General features: G+C 34.5%; 1 protein-coding gene and 1 non-coding gene across 2 annotated transcripts in view; one reads left to right on the forward strand and one right to left on the reverse strand.

Annotated features, from left to right (window-relative positions):
* Positions 1 to 13: 13 nt before the first annotated feature.
* The window catches only part of Wdpcp (WD repeat containing planar cell polarity effector), a 316,117-nt gene continuing 295,686 nt past the window's right edge, over positions 14 to 20,444 (forward strand). Inside the window, exons 1-2 of the mRNA XM_023720853.1 lie at positions 14 to 74; positions 359 to 523. Of these exons, the coding sequence (XP_023576621.1) occupies positions 14 to 74; positions 359 to 523 (226 nt within the window). The remainder of the gene's footprint in view (positions 75 to 358; positions 524 to 20,444) is intronic.
* LOC111818068 lies at positions 8,832 to 8,934 on the reverse strand. The gene has a single exon (XR_002822139.1). It is a non-coding gene; the product is annotated as a U6 spliceosomal RNA (small nuclear RNA).

Genomic DNA, 20,444 nt, shown 5'->3' on the forward strand with positions numbered 1-20,444 from the left:
CGACTACAAGCGAATGGTTTGGTCTCTAAAGAAAACGTCTGCCTGCTGGCACTTGGCAATTGGCGGAAAGCAAGGTGTTGTGTCACTCGAGGGAGGAGAGATGAACCCCTCAACCACCTCACTAGTGCGCAACAGAAATTTTTTTCGTTCCCTGAGGTAAACGTAGACGGTCAAGAGACTTCCGCTGCGTAAAACTGTGTCGACCCGGAAACAAAATCTTTTAAATCGTTTTACACGCTGTCTAGGGGCGGGGGAATTGTTGTGTCCGGAAGACTTCTTCTTCAGCTTCTCAGGTTGCTAAGCGACGAGGCGGGCGCACCCGAGAGAACTGTGGTGGCGGCGATTCCAAAACCCTGAGGGAACTGTGGCGGCGACGGGGACGGAGTGCGCACGTGTTCTCAAATCATCCTTCCTCGCGCGGAGCCTCTCCCCGGGCAGTGTCAGTACGGTGACGAGGAGAGGGTCTGCGGGCAATCCCTCCTAGGCGACCTGGGGCAGGGCGTCTTCTCCATTCCAGCAACAGGTGAGCCCCGACTGGAAAGCGAGGCTTTTTTTTTTTTTTTTTTTTAACCTTAGGGTGCAGACTGTGATTGTGCGCCTTCCTACGTTGCTTTTTATGGGTCTCCTAACACAGCATGAGGGGCGTGGGAGTGCCACGGTGTTTTGGAGAATGTAGTGTACTGGAGTCTGCGCCCGCCCTCCACTGTAAAGTGCCGCTCTTCCAGAGTTAAATAAACATATTTATTGAGTTTCTGCTTGGGAGTTGGGGGAGGTCTTGCATTGCAGTCTATGGGTTTGACTTTTTCAGGAGCTTGCAGTCCATGGATCTAACTTTTCTCTGCCTCCTGCGAACGTTGTCATGCATTCTCTTTTGAAAACTGGTTGTGCTTTTAAATCATCTTTACTCTAAAGTTATGTCAAGCCTGTGTGTCTAAAGGAAGAGTGGACATGGATGGGAGACATTGGTTGTTTCAAGTGGAATATTAGCTAGGAAAATAATGTAAGAGCTTTTTATTTAAAATTGATGCTCAAGAGAATTGCTGTATTTCTCTGAAAGCTTGTTTGATGTGGGTATTGGAAGAAGATGCGGTGCTTTGGGATCGCTATACATAATGAAAATGAATATATTAGGTAACGTTGGCAATACTCTTGGGTTTGTTTTATCGCTGGTAGAGGAATGACACGTGTTTTAGTTTTTCTCTGTTTCATTTTTGCTAGGCTCTTATTATTTGAGGAATGAAATATAATGCCTTACTTTTCTCCTTGATCTTTAAGTAGTATTTATCACTACTTAGACACTTCCTTAAATCACTTTATTCTGTTGTCTCTCAGATACACATTTTCTGGGTTTCCTCTCTTTTCTTTGGTTGTCCTGGCTCGGTCTTTCCAAGTTATTTTTAAATTAAACTCTGATTTATTAATATTGGAATGCCTGTATTCATCTCTCTGTATGAAATCTTTAAATAAACCGAATCATGAGTGTTCTATCTCTTTGAATGCTACTTCTTTGTCAAAAACTCCCAAATTTATCTGATGTGGCAGTGCAAGCCTGTAATCCCAGAACTTTGAGAATCTGATGAAGGAGAATCCTAAATTCACATCCCCTCTTGGCAATTTAGCTAGACCTTGTCTCAAAAGAGAAAAAAAAAAATACTATTTTTTAAATAGAAAGGGTAGGAGTTAGCTTGGTGTGAAGGCCCTAGGTTCAGTCTCCCCTTACCAAGAAAGCAAAACAACAAAACCAACCCTCTCAAATTTGTTTCTAGTCCTGGTATGTCTACTTAACTACTACTATGTCTACTACTTAATTTGTACTTGATTTTAAAATAAACATCATTTCCACTTCTTTTACAGTATTTCTTACTGAATTGTGTCTATTAAAAGTATATCATGTCCCTAGTATAAGACCTTTGTTATACTTTTATGTATTTGATCCGCATAATATGAGTTGCCCTCAGTTTCATTATTTTGGTTGTGGATGGAAATTACAAGATTTCAGATTGTAGATTAGGAAAGAGACAGGGCTGGTTAGGTGAAGACTAGTTTAATAAATTGGCCAGAGGAATTTAGGAAAAAAGTGTTTAGGCTCTGGCATTTAGTTAAGCTCTGGGGATTCTGGAATGAATATAAATAACATAGTTATTTACAGGTCTTTAATTGATTTTGTGCCTATATACTTTGTAATATAAAAATAGATTCACTTGAATTACTCAATGATAATTAAAATCAGTTAATGTTTTTTCTTTTCCCCTACTAAATAGGTATTATGAAAACTTACTTTATTAAGTAATTGCTTTACATGTAAAAGTACTGCTAAATAAGCATAAACATGCCTATTATTTTTCTCTGAATGTGTCAAAAATAGTTATAATTGTGTTCATTATTTCAAAAAATTAAGACATGCCCTTTAGGAGCCTAGGTATACTGTGATACACAGATATGTAAGCCTATAATAATAGTGTAATGACCTGGTTAATAATAAAAAGTTAGGTACTCTGGGCTGGTAACTCTTTAAAAAGGGGATGCTGCCAGAATGAAAACAAATGGATATTTCTGCCAGGCGGCAAAGGTAGGAGGTAGAACCACATTCGCAGTGTTGCAGGTAGCATTTGAATTGGTAGTAAGTAATCACTCATACATGCTTTAATTTCCTGACTTAAAAAAAAACAAAAAACTAAGGTTCTAGATTCTAGGACTATACTGTTGAACACTGTAGTCATTAGTCACATATGACTGTTCAAATTTAAGTTAATTAAAATTTAAAACCCAGTTTCCCAGTTATATTAGCTACATTTCAGGAACTTACTAATACATCTGACAGAATATAGAACAGAATCACCAAAAGTTCCATTGCACAGGACTGTGAGAATTCAGTGGAGGCAAGGCATCACCCAGAGCCAGAGCAGGTGTGGCATTGCTGCATGGTATTTCTTTGAGCTTTGGGTTCCTATGGAGTGCATAACTGCTCTAATATGACAATACAGGAAGGGCCCCAACAAAAGGGAAAACTAAGTCTTGCCTTAACCATGGCCTTTTATTCTAATAAAAGTCAGATTTGCAGTGTAGCTGTACATGTGTCTGTTTGAAAGATATTTGGGCACATTGCAGTGTCCTGGATCTTGAATCAAATTTAGCTTCAGTAAGACTATGCTCTTGGGAAGGCCTGAGAAAGCAGTCATTTCCTGGGTGACCTTGAATAACATCTATTTTCTGTGTTATACTATTCTGGAAAGCGTGTGTTCCTGCCTCATTCTTAGTAAGTGGAAGAATATATGCCATATGTAGAGGCTTGAAATAGAATGACGGGTTCAGATCCTACCAATCTTGGGAAGGAAAAAAAGAGAAGCCCTAGCTGAGGTGTCTGTTTATTTTACTATATGCTACAAATTTATGTTAATGTGAGTTTTATGAGTTTTCCTAAAGTTTCTACCTTACTGGGTGCTGCCATAACAAAATATCATACAGAAGGGTGAGATGATAAAAATTTCTCATAGTTCTGGAGTCTAGGAAGTCTAAAATCAAATGCCAGCAGATTTGTTTTAGCTAAGGTCTTCTTCCTGGTTTGCAAATAGCTGTCTTTATGTCCTTACTACATGAATTTTTTAAGAGACAAAGACATTTAGTCCAGTGCTGTATTTTATTTGATATATTTTTTCTCTATGTACTTATTTTATAATAAGTTCTTCCTCTTCAAAGTTTGGCTGGTTTTGTTACATATTTTCAGTTGGTATTAAACAAACAGTCTTTCTAAATCAAATTTCACAGTTATTCTTATTACCAAGGAAAGAGAAAAAAGAGAAATGTCACTGAAAAGGGGCCAAAGGTGTTTTAATTGTATGGGTGGGTATAGAAAATGGGTATTTGTTTTATTTGTTCAACTTTACTCACATTAGCAGTCTCTTCTTGGATATACTGTGATGCCAAATATACAATGTATAGTTGATTTTGTGCGTATATACTTTGTAATATAAAAATAGATTCACTTGAGTTATTCAATAATAAAATCAGTTAATGTTTTTTCTTTTCCCCTATTAAATAAGTATTATGAAAACTTATTTTATTAACTAATTGCTTTACGTGTAAAAGTACTGCTAAATAAGCATAAATGTGCCTATTTTTTTCTCTAAATATGTCAAAAATAGTTATAGTTGTGTTCATTATTTCAAAAAATTAAGACATACCAAAAAGGAACCTCAAAATGGATCAATTCGTGGTTCAGGAGATAAAGGGCTAAAAGTTGATCGGTAACTTGAGGCAGAGACAGGAGGGTAGAGGGGAAAAAAGAGCTGTTGAGTGAAAAGAAGTGACATATTGAAGTGAAGTTTAAAATAGTAGTTACAGATCCAATTGACTTTTATGTGTAAAATGTAGTTACAGATCCAATTGACTTTTATGTGTAATTCAAGAGTCAGGGAAACCTTTATTCTACCAAATAAAATGGGCTCTCTGGAATGGCAGACAGTGGGTTTTATAAAGTGGGAACAAGGAAACAGAACCATGGAGGGGGTGGGGAAGCAGATTGATTAATATCAAGTTACTTTTTTAAGGGGTTAAGTGAAGGAGTCTTGGACTTATTACAGTGACTCAAGTAGATTGGAATCTCCTGTTTTTAGGTCTGTTTTAGGATTTATCTGCTTCTGTTAAGTTTCAGTTTGATTGTGCATTTAATATGTGATTATTTTGGTTTGGTCTGATAATTTAGGGCACAGCGTGAGACAGTGGTGGCCGTGAACCTCTGGCATGCATACTATAGCAGGCCGTTTGCTATCGCTGTAAGCTCTAAGAGGTTCGCCATCATTCCATAGGAGCTCAAAACAGTGGTCTCCTTTTTGTTTAGTAAAGGGGAGGAAAAAGCCTTCACTGTATTAATTGGCAAAACTACTTGCTGTTGTTCAAACATACTTTTCTTTTCTGCATCCATGTTTTATGTGTATTTTTTCCTCAACTAAAGACTCATCCTTTCTGCCTTTTAAAATTCATTCCACCAGGTTTTTCTTCATATAGCAGGTGTGGTGGTATACCCATAATTATAGCACTTTGGGAGACTAAGGCGGGTTGATTGAAAGTTTGAGTCCAGCTGAGACATTTTAGCAAGATTTTGACTTAAAATGAAAAAAAATTAAAAAGGGCTGGGGATATAGCTCATTGGAAAGGCTCTAGATTTAATCTCTAGTATGTTAAAAAAAAAAAAAAAAGTGAATAGCTTTTTTACAGCCAGAAGTAGAGATTTCTGTATATCCTTAATCTCAACATTCCAATACACTTCTCTGACATACTGTCTTACCTACCTGATATATTTTAATGTTTAATGGTTTTTAAATAATATATTTATTTCAAAAGTATGAATACAAATTGATACTTATGACTGTAAAAAACTTCATTACAATTAGTAGTACACATCGAACAAACCAATATATGACAAATTTAGTTAAATAATTATTAAGTATTGAAAGTAAAATTGTAATGGAAGTATATCCTTCTTTATCCCATTAGTTCATGTATCTGGATAAATGTTATATATGTTTAGTTCATGTATCTGGATAAATGTTATATATGTTTAAATGAGACTAGATTCATTGTCACACTTATTTCTATTTTTCAGAGTTGTAAATATAACTGTAAACATGAGCCATATCTTAAGAAGTTTGGAGGGTTTTTTTTAACTGTTCCGTTTTTCATACGATGACCTGTCATCAAAAGTTATTTTCAGTGATCTGTGAAATGGTAATTCACTTAAAATTCCCTTTACTTTTGCTGAAAGCAAAGTATTGAAAAGCTTCTGACTTGCATAAGTATTTATTATCCATTGGTCCTCCAAAGCTTTACTAAACCTTGTCCAAAATCATAACTTGCTTTTTTATTTACAGTTTTTCATAATTATTTCAGTATATTTAGAAAATGCTAAGAAAAATGAAAGCATTATCTTAACACTTTTCCTAAACAATTTTTAAATGAGAGATGCTCTCATGTTATCATATGTCTTAAATGTGTCTATGTCAAAACTTTTAGGTGGCTAATTTTGCTAATTGAATATTTAGTTTGGATTAAAATGTCAGATGATCTAATTTGTGAAAGTAGCCAGTCAAATAAGATTGGCATATATTGTATCAGAAAAAAAGAATGTTTTTATTTTTAAGTTAAACATTAATAGTTGTTTTTAGGAATATTTAAAAAACTATTTAAGTAATAAATTTAAACATTTAAAAATAAATAATAAAATCAAGCTTAAAATGATACAAAAATAAAAATCATTAAAATAATGTTAAAATTTTGATAGTGCTATTTCTCATTGCTTTATTTAATAATAAAGTGATAAATGGTTTCTAAAGTGAGAAATATGATTTAAAAATATGGTATTCCTTTAGTTCATCAGTTCAGTTCCAAAAAGACACTGAGCTGCTGAGAATTTGAGAATATCGTATACAAATAAGAAATGCATTGGTTTTGGTAGACGGACTCCTTCTCTCCCTCCTCTTCCTTCCTTTTTCCTATGTTCTTTCCTGTTGTACTGGAGATTGAACCCAAGGCCTTTAGTGAAGTACATCTCTAGCCTTTTAACTATTTTTAAATTTTGAGATGGTCTTGCTCAGTTGCCAAGGCTGGACTCAAACTTCTGATTCTCCTGTTTCAGCCCCCTAGAATTTTGGGATTTATAGTCATGCGCTGTCACAATTGGTTGGGCTACCTCAGAATCATACTTTTCCTTATATTCAATGAAAAAGAAAATACGAATTGCTAAAAGTCAGGTAGTTTAGTAATCAGCGTATTTTTTTAAAAAAAACAAGTAGAAAGTAAAAAAAAAAAATGTAAGCTCAGGATTGACCATAATTTGAGTAAATCTTTCATTATGTAATTGGCATTAAAATATACGTGACTTGCTAATAATTAGTCCTGAAATACCTGTATATCTGGGAAGGCATTCTGGTTCTCCCCGTTTCCTGTCTCTTTCTGAGCAAAACAGTTCACTCTTTTTTATGTAGAGTGAGCGTGCATTATTTTCAAAGTCTACGTTCTTGGATCCTTACTTTTTACCCTAAGCATTGATTCAAAGTTTATTTCTGCTGGGGCTGGTGAGATAGCTCAAGAGTCTAAAGCACCTGCTTAGGCAAGCTTAGGCAAGCTTAGGCAGCGCAGGGACCACCATTCCCAATGGACTGAGCTGGCCACAAAAACTTATTCTGCTATTCCTCCTAAGACAGTTTTTTTCTATTAGCTTCTAAGAGGAAGAGATTTTCTGTTGTTATGCCTAAAATTTCTTCATTTGTGCCTTTGATTTACAGTAAATTTTAGGAGAGTTTTTGAACCAGAACACGTCCTGCTGTCCCCACAACAGGACAGGACATTCCCACACTCCAAGAAGGCCAGTAACATGTATCCTCCACACCCAGTAGAAAACACCAAATCAGTCACTTATTTGGAAATTCACAGGCCTTGTTCTCTTTCTATTGAGTTACTCTTTAAATCAGATTATGGAACACATTAGCACTGATTATAAATTAGCTTTCACAGGTAATATAATTCATTCCAGCAGTAGATTTTTGGTCAGGTGCCCTCTTGGAGAACTATTTTTGGTAATAACTAATACTAAGTAGCAAAATATGTCCTTTCAGTTTCATTATGAATTTAAACCTCTAGATGGCTTTTGAATTTGATGTAAACATTTGTTTTGTTAAGGCAATAAACAAAAGAACATTAAACCATTGGAGATATTGTTAACATTTTGTTTTTTGAGGTTGTTTTGCTCAGCTCAGCATTATTTAGGTAATGTTTATCTCAAATTGAAGGGAATATTTGAAATACAATTTTTAAAGCATTTGTCAGAGCTTTTAAATAAGCATTAAATTTTAGAGACCTAGAATAGAAGGTTGGTTTTTGGGACCCTAGGAGCTCATAAGATATTTTGCCTTTTTTTCTGGCCAGATGGAAGAGCTAAGGTAGGAGGGTCACAGTGAATGTAAGGCTGCCTGGCAAGACCAGCTTAAACTACATAGTGTAAGACCTTGTCTCAAAAGACAAAAACAAAAATTGATATTTTTTCATGTAGCACATATATAATTGGTATGCATCTATTTAAAAATCATTCATTTTAATGTTTAATGCAGTACAGTTAAGTTTTTATGTAACAATTTTGATTTAATCTTTCATTCAAAGAATTAAAGTAATTTTTGGGAAATAATATTAAAATGGCTTTGCTCTTGGTCTAATTGGTTCCATTTTTTAAAAAAAATGCATGTGCTGTACCATCACATCCATGCAATTAATATGTAGCCATTTAGATGATACAATATGAGTAAAGATAGGGTCATTTGAAAAGGAAGATTAAATTGCTAAATAAACCAGAAATCAAATTGCTTTTTTTTTTTTTTTGAGGATTGAACTTAGGACCCTGCGCTTGCCAGTCAAGTGCTTATTCTACTGAGCTATCTCTCTGGGTCCCCAAATTACTAATATTTTTAAGATGAAAGACTGCAAAGCTAAATAGTTGACATAGCTAAAAGTAAGTTTGGCTTTATATTCTTTTTAAACATAAGAATAATTCTAGGGATCCTGGAAATTATGTGATTAGTTAAGATGATGTGCAGAACATTTTAAAAAATATTCTCAAGTAATTTCTAAAATGAGTATGTTGTATTTTAAAAATGATTGTCACATTTACATTCATGTCAGTGAGTCTTAAACTAATTCCAAAATCAAAATTTAGTTATGGCAAAAATAAGACTGCTTATATTTAAATTATAACCAAATTGAGAATTTATTACTATATTTATTATTTCATATGTACACAATTTACATGCATCCCAAAATATTTTAACTACCATATATATGTAGAAGTTAATATGGAACACTTCACAGATTTGCAAGTCATCCTTGTGCAGAGGCTATGCTAATCTTCTAAGTATTGTTCAATCTTTTGTAAGTATGCTACTGAAGCAAGTACAACTATAAAATATATTTAACTAGAATTTTCAGGGATAATTTAACAGTAATAAAATTTTAGTCGAGTGACCTGTATATAATCAAGTTGCTGTGAATGGCCAAGAAGTTATATTGAGGGCAATCAGTTGGTAGGTCCTCTTTTTAAAACTTAAGGTAAGAGAAAACATTTATTACAATTTTTTTTTTTTTTAAATCCCAGTACTGGGGATTGAACTCAGGACCTTGCACTTGCCAGGCAAGTGCTTATTCTATTGAGCTATCTCCCTGGCCCCTCTTACGATTCTTTTTGATAATTATATATTTCTGGGGATGTGTGCTACCTAACTTTGAGTATTTCCCTTTAAATTGAAGGAGTAGAATTTATTGGTTTTAACTTTACTACTTATTTATGTGATCTTGATTCTGTTTCTTGATATCTGTAAGCCTTACTTTACACTAGGGATAACATAGAGTGACCATAGAGGCAGGAAATAATATAGCAGTTACATTCACATAGAGATCTACTTGAATCAAGAGATGCCCAAGATATTTATAAGCACTGTTTCTAAGACTAAATCTTTGGAAATAACATATGTCCAAAATGAATAAAAACATTATTTATTTATTTGTTTGTTTTTATGTATTTAGTACGGGGTCTCACTGCACAGATTGGACTCCTTGTGATCTTTCTGTTTTTAGCCCCCAAAGTGCTGAGATTACAGGTGCATGCCACCATACCTAGTCTCAATCACCTCAGGGGTGGGGCCGGCATGGCAGGTGGGGGATTGAATCCCTGGCGCCTACGTCTGCCTAAGCAGGTGCTTTAGTCTGGTGAGCTATCTGGCCAGCCCTTCTGAATAAATATATTAAACATGAATGGATCATGGTAATTCCTCATATGGAGGAATATAAAAAATATGTTCAGTGAAAAAAGCAAATTATTTATTCACTTCTCTAATTTCGTCCTCTGAGAAGTGTGTGTCCATCTTGGATGCCCATTTCTGGACTGGGTCTTTAAATTTTGGGGCCCTGATGTTTTTTAGTTCTTTATAAACTCTAGAGAGAAGACCTTTGTCTGAGTGCTTATTAGTTCAGATTTTTTCCCAGTTTGTGGGTTGTCTTTTCACTTTGTTGGTAATTTCTTTTTTTTTTTTTTAATTTTATTTATTTAACATTTATTTAGTGTGTGTGTGTGTGTGTGTGTGTGTGTGTGTGGCCAGCTCAGCCCACCAGGGGGCGGGACTGGCTGGCATGTGGTGCTGGGGAATTGAACTGCGGTCCCTGTGCTTTGCCAAGCTTGTTCCAAGTAGGTGCTTTAGACCACTGAGCCATCTCACCAGCCCCGGTAATTTCTTTTGACATGCAAAAACTTCTCAGTAAGAGGAGGTCCCAGTTGTTATTTCTTTCAAGTATTACCTGTGCAATTTGATTTTTGTTCATGAATTCTTTGCCTACCCCTATGTCTTCAAGGGTTCCTCCTACTTTCTCTTCCAGGAGAGTTAGTGTTTCTGTTTTAAAGTTTAGATCTTTAAACCCCTTTGACTTTAGCTTAGTGCATGGTGATCGACTTGGGTCAAGTTTTAGTTTTTGGCATGTAGAGAGCCAGTTTTTCCAGCACCATTTGTTAAAGAGGATATTGTTATTCCAGTAAGCATATTTGTCCCCTTTGTCAAAGATAAGGTGGCTGAGTGTGTTTGTAGAGGCTTCTGCATCTTGTAATCTATCCCATTGATCCTCAGGTCTATTTTGTTGCCAATACCATGCTGATTTTATCTCAGTAGTTTTGTGGTATAATTTCAAGACAGGAAATAGAAATTCTCAATTCCAGTGAGGACATGGACAATGAAGAGTATTCCAGTTTTTGCATCCATGAAGGCCACAGGATCGTTTCTATATTCATATTAATGAGTAGAGATAATTGCACAAAACAGGAATTGTATTATTATACATAAAATTACATATAAAATTTCCAGTTTCTCATGATTTTTGCAAACAGCTTATATCTAATATATAATGGCACTTGCCAGGCAGGCACCTTACTACTGTCCTGAATAATATGTCAGCCCTAATCATAATATAACTAATTCAGTAACCAATTTTATATTAGGTAGTATTTGTGCTTTTTTTACACTCCTAGCAATTTTCTTTTGCTGGCTTATTTATCAAGTTTCATGAATTTATTGAATGGTTTTTACATTATTTGGATCAATGTTATGATCATATTTTTTGATGTAATGGAATTGAACTCAGGACGTGGTACTTGTGAGGCAGGCACCTTACTGTTGTCCTGAATAATATGTCAGCCCTAATCATAATGTAACTAATTCAGTAGCCATTTTTTTATTATTTGAGTAGTATTTGTGGTTTTTTTTTTTTAACACTCCTAGTAATTATAGTCAGAAAGTCTTTCTTAATTCACACACATACTCACAAGGCTTGCTTTCATTTTGGAACATACCTGTTTCAGAGTTAGTGATACTATTATTATGTTTTTCCACTTTAACCCCACCTCACAGTTTGTTTTCTATGAATGATACATGCATACACCTTTTAGTTTTGCAGCCACTAACTTTATTGCATTCATTTCAATAAGTTAGTTGTCCATTGCTGTCAATTTTTTACTTTAGAGAAAAGGGTGTATGCACTGAAATTATGATTAATATCTGTTTATTTCCTCTAAACAAGCAGGATTATTTGCATGTGAAAAGGGAAAAAAGTAGGAAAACTTCCGTCTTGGTTTCTGTTGTTGTTATACTACCTACTGAATAAAATATGACATAAGGAAAAAAAAAGCAAATTGTATTAAAACAGATATAGTGTGATTTTCATAAAAATTAAAAATGGTATAAATGCTGTGGTTTGGATATGGTTTGTACTCAAAAAGAGAGAGTACGGGAAGTTTGGTTGCCAGTGTAACAGTGTTGAAAGGTGGTGGACCTTTAAGAAGTGAGGCCTGCTGGCAGGTCATTAGGTCACAGGTCTCTACTCTCATAAGGGATTAATGCTTATCTCTGGAGTGGGTTAGGTCCCAAGAAACTGGATTAATTATCTTGAGAGCAGATTGTTAGGCAGTAACGCCATCCCATATGTTTGGCCAATGTGCATTTGAAGTGATAAATGTTGAAGTATGTAAGATCAAAACACCCAAAATCTAAAAAAGATCCAAATTCTACAAATATAGTAGTTCTGGAAAAAGTAATTAAAAATTTGAGACGTTTATATATATTTAAGGGATTTATTTGAGAAACAAAAACACAAAGAACTCTCCATAGACTATTTTACATAATGCAATAGACAATAGCGTACGTATTTTTTTTTGCAAACATAAGCACCCTGGAATACTAACAACAATTAGGTGTTAGTAACAGTGAGCAGATGAACTATTCATAGTATGTCAAAAAGTGAAATGTACACATGCGTAATTGTGTGCACCCAGCTTTGTAACTTTTTCCATGTGAAATAGTGTGATGCACAACCTAAGTCATTTGACCAGATCAACTAGACAGGAAACTGTAGTGGGTCCCTTATTCATATAGTTTCAAGGAGCTGAGAGCTCTAGAAATTTTATCTTTCACAAGTGCAGACAAAAAGGACATCTCTTTTTTTATTGAGTAAGTTTAAGAATTTTACCTACATGCACAATGCTTACAAATTCAGAATTGTATTACACAAATTCAGAGTTATATTGCACTCTTATGGAGTTGAATTTACAAAATATACATAAAAAGGATTAGAACTTTCTAAAAGTGTTTGCACAATTTATGTATATTTCAGAAATAATACAGAGATGGAATACATAGCATAGAGAATTGTAAAAAAATACCAAGATGTTGTATATTTCCAAAAATAATTCAAATTTATTTATGAAATTAGTTAATTAGAGAATCTAGTAGGTAGTCAAAGATTATTGGTAGTAATAAAATAAAAAATGCAGAGGTGATCTGTGTATTTATCATATTAATTGTAATCCTGAGGAAAGAGAAGTGAGGCTCAGTCATAAAATAAAAATATTGTTACAACCTGTGATGAACACCATAATGAATAATTTAAGGTTGTACAGTGATTGTAAAATTGGAGAACTGACCTTCACAGTAATGTATTGGCCACCGTTTGGGGATTCCAAATATATGTGTAGTAGGCAGTTGAGGTCATCCCACAGCCTATTGATTCTATTTATGTTTTTGATTCTCTTTTCTTCTGCATTTCATTTTGCAAAGTTTCTATTCTCTGTCTTCAAGGCCACTAACCTTTTCTGTTACAACATCAAATAAGCTATAAGTTCCATCTGGTGTATTTCTCACTTCACATACTGTAGTTTTTATCTGTAGGAGCTTGACTTGGGTTTTTTAATGTGACTTTTATGTCTACTACATGTTAAAAACATATTGAATACAGTTGTAGTAATTGTTTTAAAGATCTATTAGGCAGGATTTGAGTATAGGGCTAATAATTCTTTACCCTTGAACAAAGACTTTTCTGTATGTTCTGCCTCTGTGACTGAATCATGGTTTTTGGTTGGGCTGGTGGGAAGAGGTACTATTCTTAGCTCTATGAATACCAAACACTATTAGGTGTAAATATTTCTGACTGTTCTTTCATGGGATTCCTGGATTTTCATACTTGTGTTCTGTGAATGCTCAGCTGAATTCTCAACTAGAAATATTCTGAAGTTTTTTCAGTTCTATAGAACTCACTTCTCTCTATAACTCCCTCTTTTCTTCCCTCTTCTCCAGATGTCTTCCCCAGTCTTTCATTTCTCTGTCCTCAGCTCACATTGTCTGCTCAACTCTTCTGGTTCACCCTTACCTGCACTGAAGCTGTCCTTTTCTAACATAGCTTCATATGCAAGAGTACTCTTTTTTACATGCTTAATATTTAAAAAAAAATCTCTTTATTTTGAAATAATTTTAAGTTTAACAAGAGTTGTAGGAACAGTAAAAATATCTAAATCCCCTCAGATTTGCCAGTGGTTAACATCTTGTTGCATGCTTTAAAAAATGTTTTATTTATTTATTTATTTATTTATTTATTTATTTATTTGGTACAGGGTCTTGCTATGCAGCTCAGACTCATAATAATCCTCCTGTTTCAGCCTCCCCATCCCTGGGATTATAGGCGTGTGCCACCATTTGGTTTCAGTGGCTGGCTAATCACCTGGGGCCAGCGTAGCATGTGATACTGGGGATCAAACCTGGGTCCTTGCACTTGCCAGGCAGGCATTTAGACCCCTGAGCTATCTCACCAGCCCCTGTTGCATTTGTTTAATCACACATGTTGCCACCACCAAACCTTCCCACATCACGTATTATTTTTCTGAACCATTTAAATTGCATGTGTATGTTTGCAAACCCATATGTCATTTTTTTTTCCTATGCTGAGATTGAACTCAGGGTCTTGTGTACACTGGGCAAATGCTGTCCCACAGAGCTACAGCCCCAGCCCTTGAATATATTCTTCAATTCATATTTTCCATGATCAGGGCCATTCTTTTACATAACCATTAGACATTTATAAAATAAGGAATTTTGACTTTTTTTACTTATACTGTTGTCTCATATACCTCAGGGTTTTTTATGTATGTAGTACAGGGTTTATAAGGACTACAGGGTCTCACTACATAGATTGGACTTGTAGTGATTCTCCTTTTTTGAGCCTCCGAAGCACTGCCTTCATATAATATAGTGTGTATAAATAGTGTGTCAGGATCAGGCATTTCTCTTAGGAAGAGTGGAATTGATAGGCCATTCTTTAATGTATGAAAGCTATAGTTCTGGGTTATCTAACTGTCCTTCTCAGTTCAGCACTTCATAGACCTTACTTTAGTGTTCCATAAGTAACGTAGTGTAACTTCTTTTTACATTTCTTCTGCTTTTTTTGTTTGTTTGTTTGTTTGTTTTTGTTTTTACTTGCTCTTACCTGTCTTGTGTATCTACAGTTCCTTAGAAAGGTAGAATTAGATGGGTCTGGAAGCACATCACTGCTGTGTGGACAGTGTTTTCCCTACCACTTTTTTTGTATTTCCCTACAAATCCCAGAACCATAGCAAGTGCTTATTCCTAGCTTACTCAGATGTATATATATATGGATCTCAGTTTGAGACAATCATGTTGATCAGAACACACATTATTCTCTTTCATGGAGTATCCCGTAATAGGACTGGTAGAGAGGGCCCTCCATATGTTTACTATGGTACTATGTATCTACATCCTGTTCTTTGGTAGGCAACATCAAGAAGTGATTTACTTGCTGAGTTATTTTCATACTATTAATACTGTGATATTTATTTTAAATAATGATGATGTTTAAAATTGTTATAAAACCAAAACAGGGATTTTCAGTAACTTAATACCTTACATGATTTAGTAACATTATTATGAAACCATGGCTATTATGTTTTTTTATTAATCTGGCCAGATTAAAAGGTATAGATATATATAACTCTATTTTTATATTTTTGTTATTACAGCATTGTTTAATGTTTTTCTTAAAAGAGCTTTTCAGCACTTCAGTGTATCTGTGTAGATTGTTTGAAGTTAACATTTTGCAGAATCCAAAACTTATGCTTCTCACAATGTGCTGTTTGCCTTTGAATATTTCCTGGATTGTGTATTACTTGTTTATGTGTTCCTGTTATTTAATATGAATGAAATATTAATAGCTAATTACTTAAAAGTACAGCATTTAAATTAATTCCATATATAATTTAAAAATTTAAATACATTAACATTTCACAACATTGTCTATGATTGGGATTAGAACTGTTTGTACTTGCTGTTCAAATACTTGTTTAATATTTGATATTTGGATAAAATGCTATTTTTCATATCAAGTATATTTGTTTAAAACTTTAGAAGAGGATAGACTGGGGAGCTTGGAAAATTATATTTGACATAAAATTATTTGATTGTTTTCAGATATTAAAAGTAAAGAGCAGATTTGGGAACTCTCAATCTGTTATGACTATTAGATTTTACAGGTGTGCACCTTTAATGATGTGTTATTTTCCTATTATACATAAAATATTTACTCTCTGGGTCATGTTTGAAATGGGATAAAGGAAGGGAAAAGTGAGATGAGATGCCCTCTCATTTTTTTCTAGAGAATCTGAGACTATTTCATTTCTTTAAGCAGACTTTCCTAAATGATAAACTTTATTTCACAAGAGGAAACACATCTTTATTTTGAAGCACAATACTTTCCTTGTACATTGTGTGAATTGTTAAGAGTGTTGACATTTTTTAAAAAAGCGGTCTGACTGAGCCTGCTATTTACAACAAGCCCAGGCCAGCCAGCACTACTTTGGGAAAGTGATATAGACTTACTGAAGTTAAAGCTACTATATGGCAAGATTACTCTAGAGACATAAAGTCTGGGTTTTGACTTCAGGAAATATCATGTTGGAAATTCTCTCTAGGTAGGATTAAAAATAAAAATTTGAAATATGCATCTGAAATTAAGTTACTGTCCTGACTAGAACTCACTGCCAAGATAAGTTTTTAAAAGCATTTTGATTGCTATTATTTGAAATTGGGAATGTTTGAATTTCGAGCTGGGTGAACAATAGTCTTTTCTGGCTATGCAAATATGATTACATTATTATGGATTGATTATGAGAAAGCTAATGAATAGATATTTGAACTGTATGTAATATAATGGTATAATAAATGTTTAGTTTCAAAATGATGTTTCTTTTTGTATAACAATGAGATGAATGGGGGCCTCCTGGATAGCCTCATGACTGGGGGACTGGTTGCCATAGGGAACTATCATATCATTGTAGTACTTCTGAGAATCTGTGTAGATTGTTTGAAGTTAACAGAGGTATACTGGCCTTCAGGTAGTGGAGCGGGGCTGAAGGTTGTTTCCTCATGGCCGGTGACATAATTGTTCATACCTACAAATGAAGCCTCTCTAAAAACTATAAGGGACAGAGCTTGTGGATAACTGAACACATGAAGGTTCCTGGAGGGTGGTCCTGTACATCCATAAGGAGCATGGAAGTTCTGTCCCTCTTCCCACATGACTTGTACTGTGTATCTCTTCCAACTAAACTGTTCATCTGTATCTTTATAATACTCACGTTAAAAGTAAGTAAAATGTTTCTCTGAGTTCTTTGAGTCCCTCCAAAAATCACTTGAACACACATTTAAGAGTTGTGGCAATCTTAACTTATAGTTGCTTGGACACTTCTAATTTATAGAAGCATGGGTTGCAAACTGGAGCTTGTGATTGACCTCAGAAGAAGGGAGAAGAGGATAGACTTTTGTCATCCAAACCCTTAACCTGTAGAATCTGGTGCTGTCAGAAGAGTTGATAGGGCTAGATTGGATTAAATTACAGGATCCCTAATTGTCATGGTATTAGTTTCTTTTTCCATCACTGAGACAATGTGACTGACATCTACAACTTAAGGAGAAGTTTATTTTGATTCAGAATTGGAAAGTTCAGTGCATGGTTACCTGACTCAAAGGCACATCATGACAGAGGGGAAAGTGAAGGAAAAGTGTTTGCTCCTGGCTGCCAAAAGCAGGGAGAAAAAAGGAGCGGACACAGTGACCACGTCCAGTCAGGCTCCATCTCCTAATAGCACATTCATCTATGAACTCATAGATTAACCCACTAATTAGTAGCACTTCATCATCCAATAACATTCTGAAAATCCCACCTCTGAACGCATTAGACTTTTGGCGTTCATTTTAGATTGAAACCATAAGAGTATTGTTGAAGAACTGTCTACTGTCTGTGGTGAAATCCCCATACATCTGGTTTATAAGTGCTGCACTGACTGGTATGTGAATAAAAAATTTTTTTCCAGTTTTTCCTTATCTCTACTATGTCTAATTGAAAAGTCAAAATATTTAACTCTATGCCTCTAAAATTAAATTCTTGATGCCAAATTATGAATCGTGCCCCTCATTGTAATATACAATCAGGGGAAGGATTAAAATCCAGGAATTGGCCTAGGATTCAGTTATTTGCTTTGTTCCTATTCCTAAGTGATAGCAATGATTATTCATTGAAATACTAGGACAGTTACTATTTTTATGCTGATACCATATGGGTCTACATATACTCAAGTCTAAATATAATGTGTGTAGCATAGGTGTATGTACTGTACAGTAATATATAATAGTATGATACCACAGTAGAGGGCAATACATTTGTGGAATATTTCCACTTTTTAATACAGACAAATACTTATCATATCATTGATCTTTAGCTACAGTATTAATTTTCTAGGCTGCCCATCTTTGCCACATTTTCTAAGTTGTATTATACAATTACTGTTTGTGGTGATTATATGCTTTATCCTTTTGTCTTAGCCCTCTGTCATTGTGCACTATCATTACAGGGTCAGCTTAAAAAATGAATGTGATTGTGATTTTCCTGTGAAATGAATATGCATCAAAGATTTTATTTAACTCATTAATTAATGATATGATTGCATTTGAAGTATTACATGTTTATAGTCAAACAATGCTGAAATGAATGCAAAACTGATAAATAGCCATTAGACACAATTTCAATTTCTGTGGACAGAAATCACTTGTATTAATATAAATTTTCTACAAGTTAACGTCTCTCCCTATATACTATCAATTAAAAACAACTCAAATTCCCATCAACTGAGGAATGAATAAAAACTATGTGGTCTTTTTATGCAATGAAGAATACAAAGAAGGATAACTTGAGATACAGGTAAATGGATGCAATTTGAGACTATACTCATAAGTGTCATAAATCAGATTTACATATGTAAACATATTGTTTCCCTGGTATGAGAAACTGAAAGGGTAAGGACCAAAATATACAATAGATCTTGAGAAATGGGGAGAGAAATTGTTCAAAAGGAAAGAGAAACTGGTAGGGTAGGGGAGAAAGGAAGGAAGGGAAAGGAAAAACAAATCAAGTTAATTATATACTGGTTTCTCTTAGTTTATTGAAAAGAAAGATTTGTGCTAATACCATTTTGAGAATTTTTATGCCCATATCTTGTACTCTGAGTAACTACTTTGAGGATAACAATACACAGTGTATTAACTATTGTTACTTTCCTGTGGTTTTGTTACAAAGTTTTGGTTTTTTTCCCACAACATAAAAAAAAATAAAATAAGTGGACAAACAAGCCAAAATACTCATTAAATTCTGCTCATTCCCAAATTTTTCTTATAGGAGCTTGGGAGATAGCTCAGTAGAATAAGCGCTTGCCTGGCAAGTGCAAGGCCCTGAGTTCAATACCCGGTACTGCAAAAAACAAAAAACAAACAAACAAAAAACAAACAAATTTTCCTTATTGTTGAGTACTGGTAATACATAGTAGCTTGATTTTAGCAGCTGCAGGAGAGAAACTGCTTTCTGTATATTTGAGTATTTTAATTTAGTCATGTGAATTCTGTGACTGCAGGAAACATAAATTATAGGAATTTATAAATGAATAAAATGGTGTTTTGTGTATAAGTGCACTATATGATTGGTTAAGCCTGTGTGCTTACTCAGAAAGTAGAATAATGATTTTGTAAGTGTGATCTTATTATAATTGTAATGGGGGAGCCAGTTATGATCACTTGTGGAAAGTTTTATGTGTGTATAGCGTAAGACCACATATGTTACATAGATCTTACAGCATATACTTTTACTAAGTAAAGTGATTTTTCCTGCCTCATTTGAGTTTTGTATATTAGATTTTAAATTGAATATAACTTTTAACTAAACAAATTAGAAAAAAAATTAGATGCCCAGATCCAACAAATAAGCAAGTATAACATTTCTATGAAATGCTCATATTTTATGATTTTGCTGATGTTTGCTCTTACCAAATAACTTATATTTTCCGTTTTATAATTAAGAATAAAATGTTAGCAATAACTTTAAGCATATCCTCCTTATGAACAAGTAAAGTGGAATACCATGTATTGTTAACTAGTTTTACCTACCTAGTCCCTTTCCTGTGAGCCAATCAGATAGTCCTGACTATGACTATGAAGAGAATGGTAGATGTTAGATTAAATGAAGCAGCTGCTTGGAAGATGACAGCCTAGCAGTAAGGAGATAGGATGTGAGTTTATGCATCACGTTGAAGGCAGCAATTAAGTAGTTACATCTTAGATTAGGAAAGTCAAGGAACAAGTTGGTGAGATGAAAGTTAAGGCAAAGAAAAAAATAAGGCTACTCTTTCTTTGGTGGGGAGAGTCAAGTACATCAGGTTCATAAAACCTTTTCCACACTTTTGTCCTGAGTCATTTCTGTTGAAGATACATAATTATGTTTTCAGATTTTTCTTAAAAAAAGAACTATTTTTCAAGTTAAAAATTTAACTTTATTGCAATGTATAAGGCAGATAAAGTGATATTTTGCTTACAGAGGTTTTTGTAATTTTGTGTTTCTAAAGTCAGTGACACTGGGGCTGGTGAGATGGCTCAGTGGTCTAAAGCACCTACTTAGAACAAGCTTAGCAAAACACAGGGACTGTGCTTCAATCCCCCAGCACCACATGCCAGCCAGCCCCGCCCCCTGGTGGGCTGAGCTGG

The sequence above is a fragment of the Octodon degus genome, unplaced genomic scaffold, assembly GCF_000260255.1.
Source record: "Octodon degus isolate 3935 unplaced genomic scaffold, OctDeg1.0 scaffold00078, whole genome shotgun sequence".
NCBI classification, from domain to species: domain Eukaryota; kingdom Metazoa; phylum Chordata; class Mammalia; order Rodentia; family Octodontidae; genus Octodon; species Octodon degus.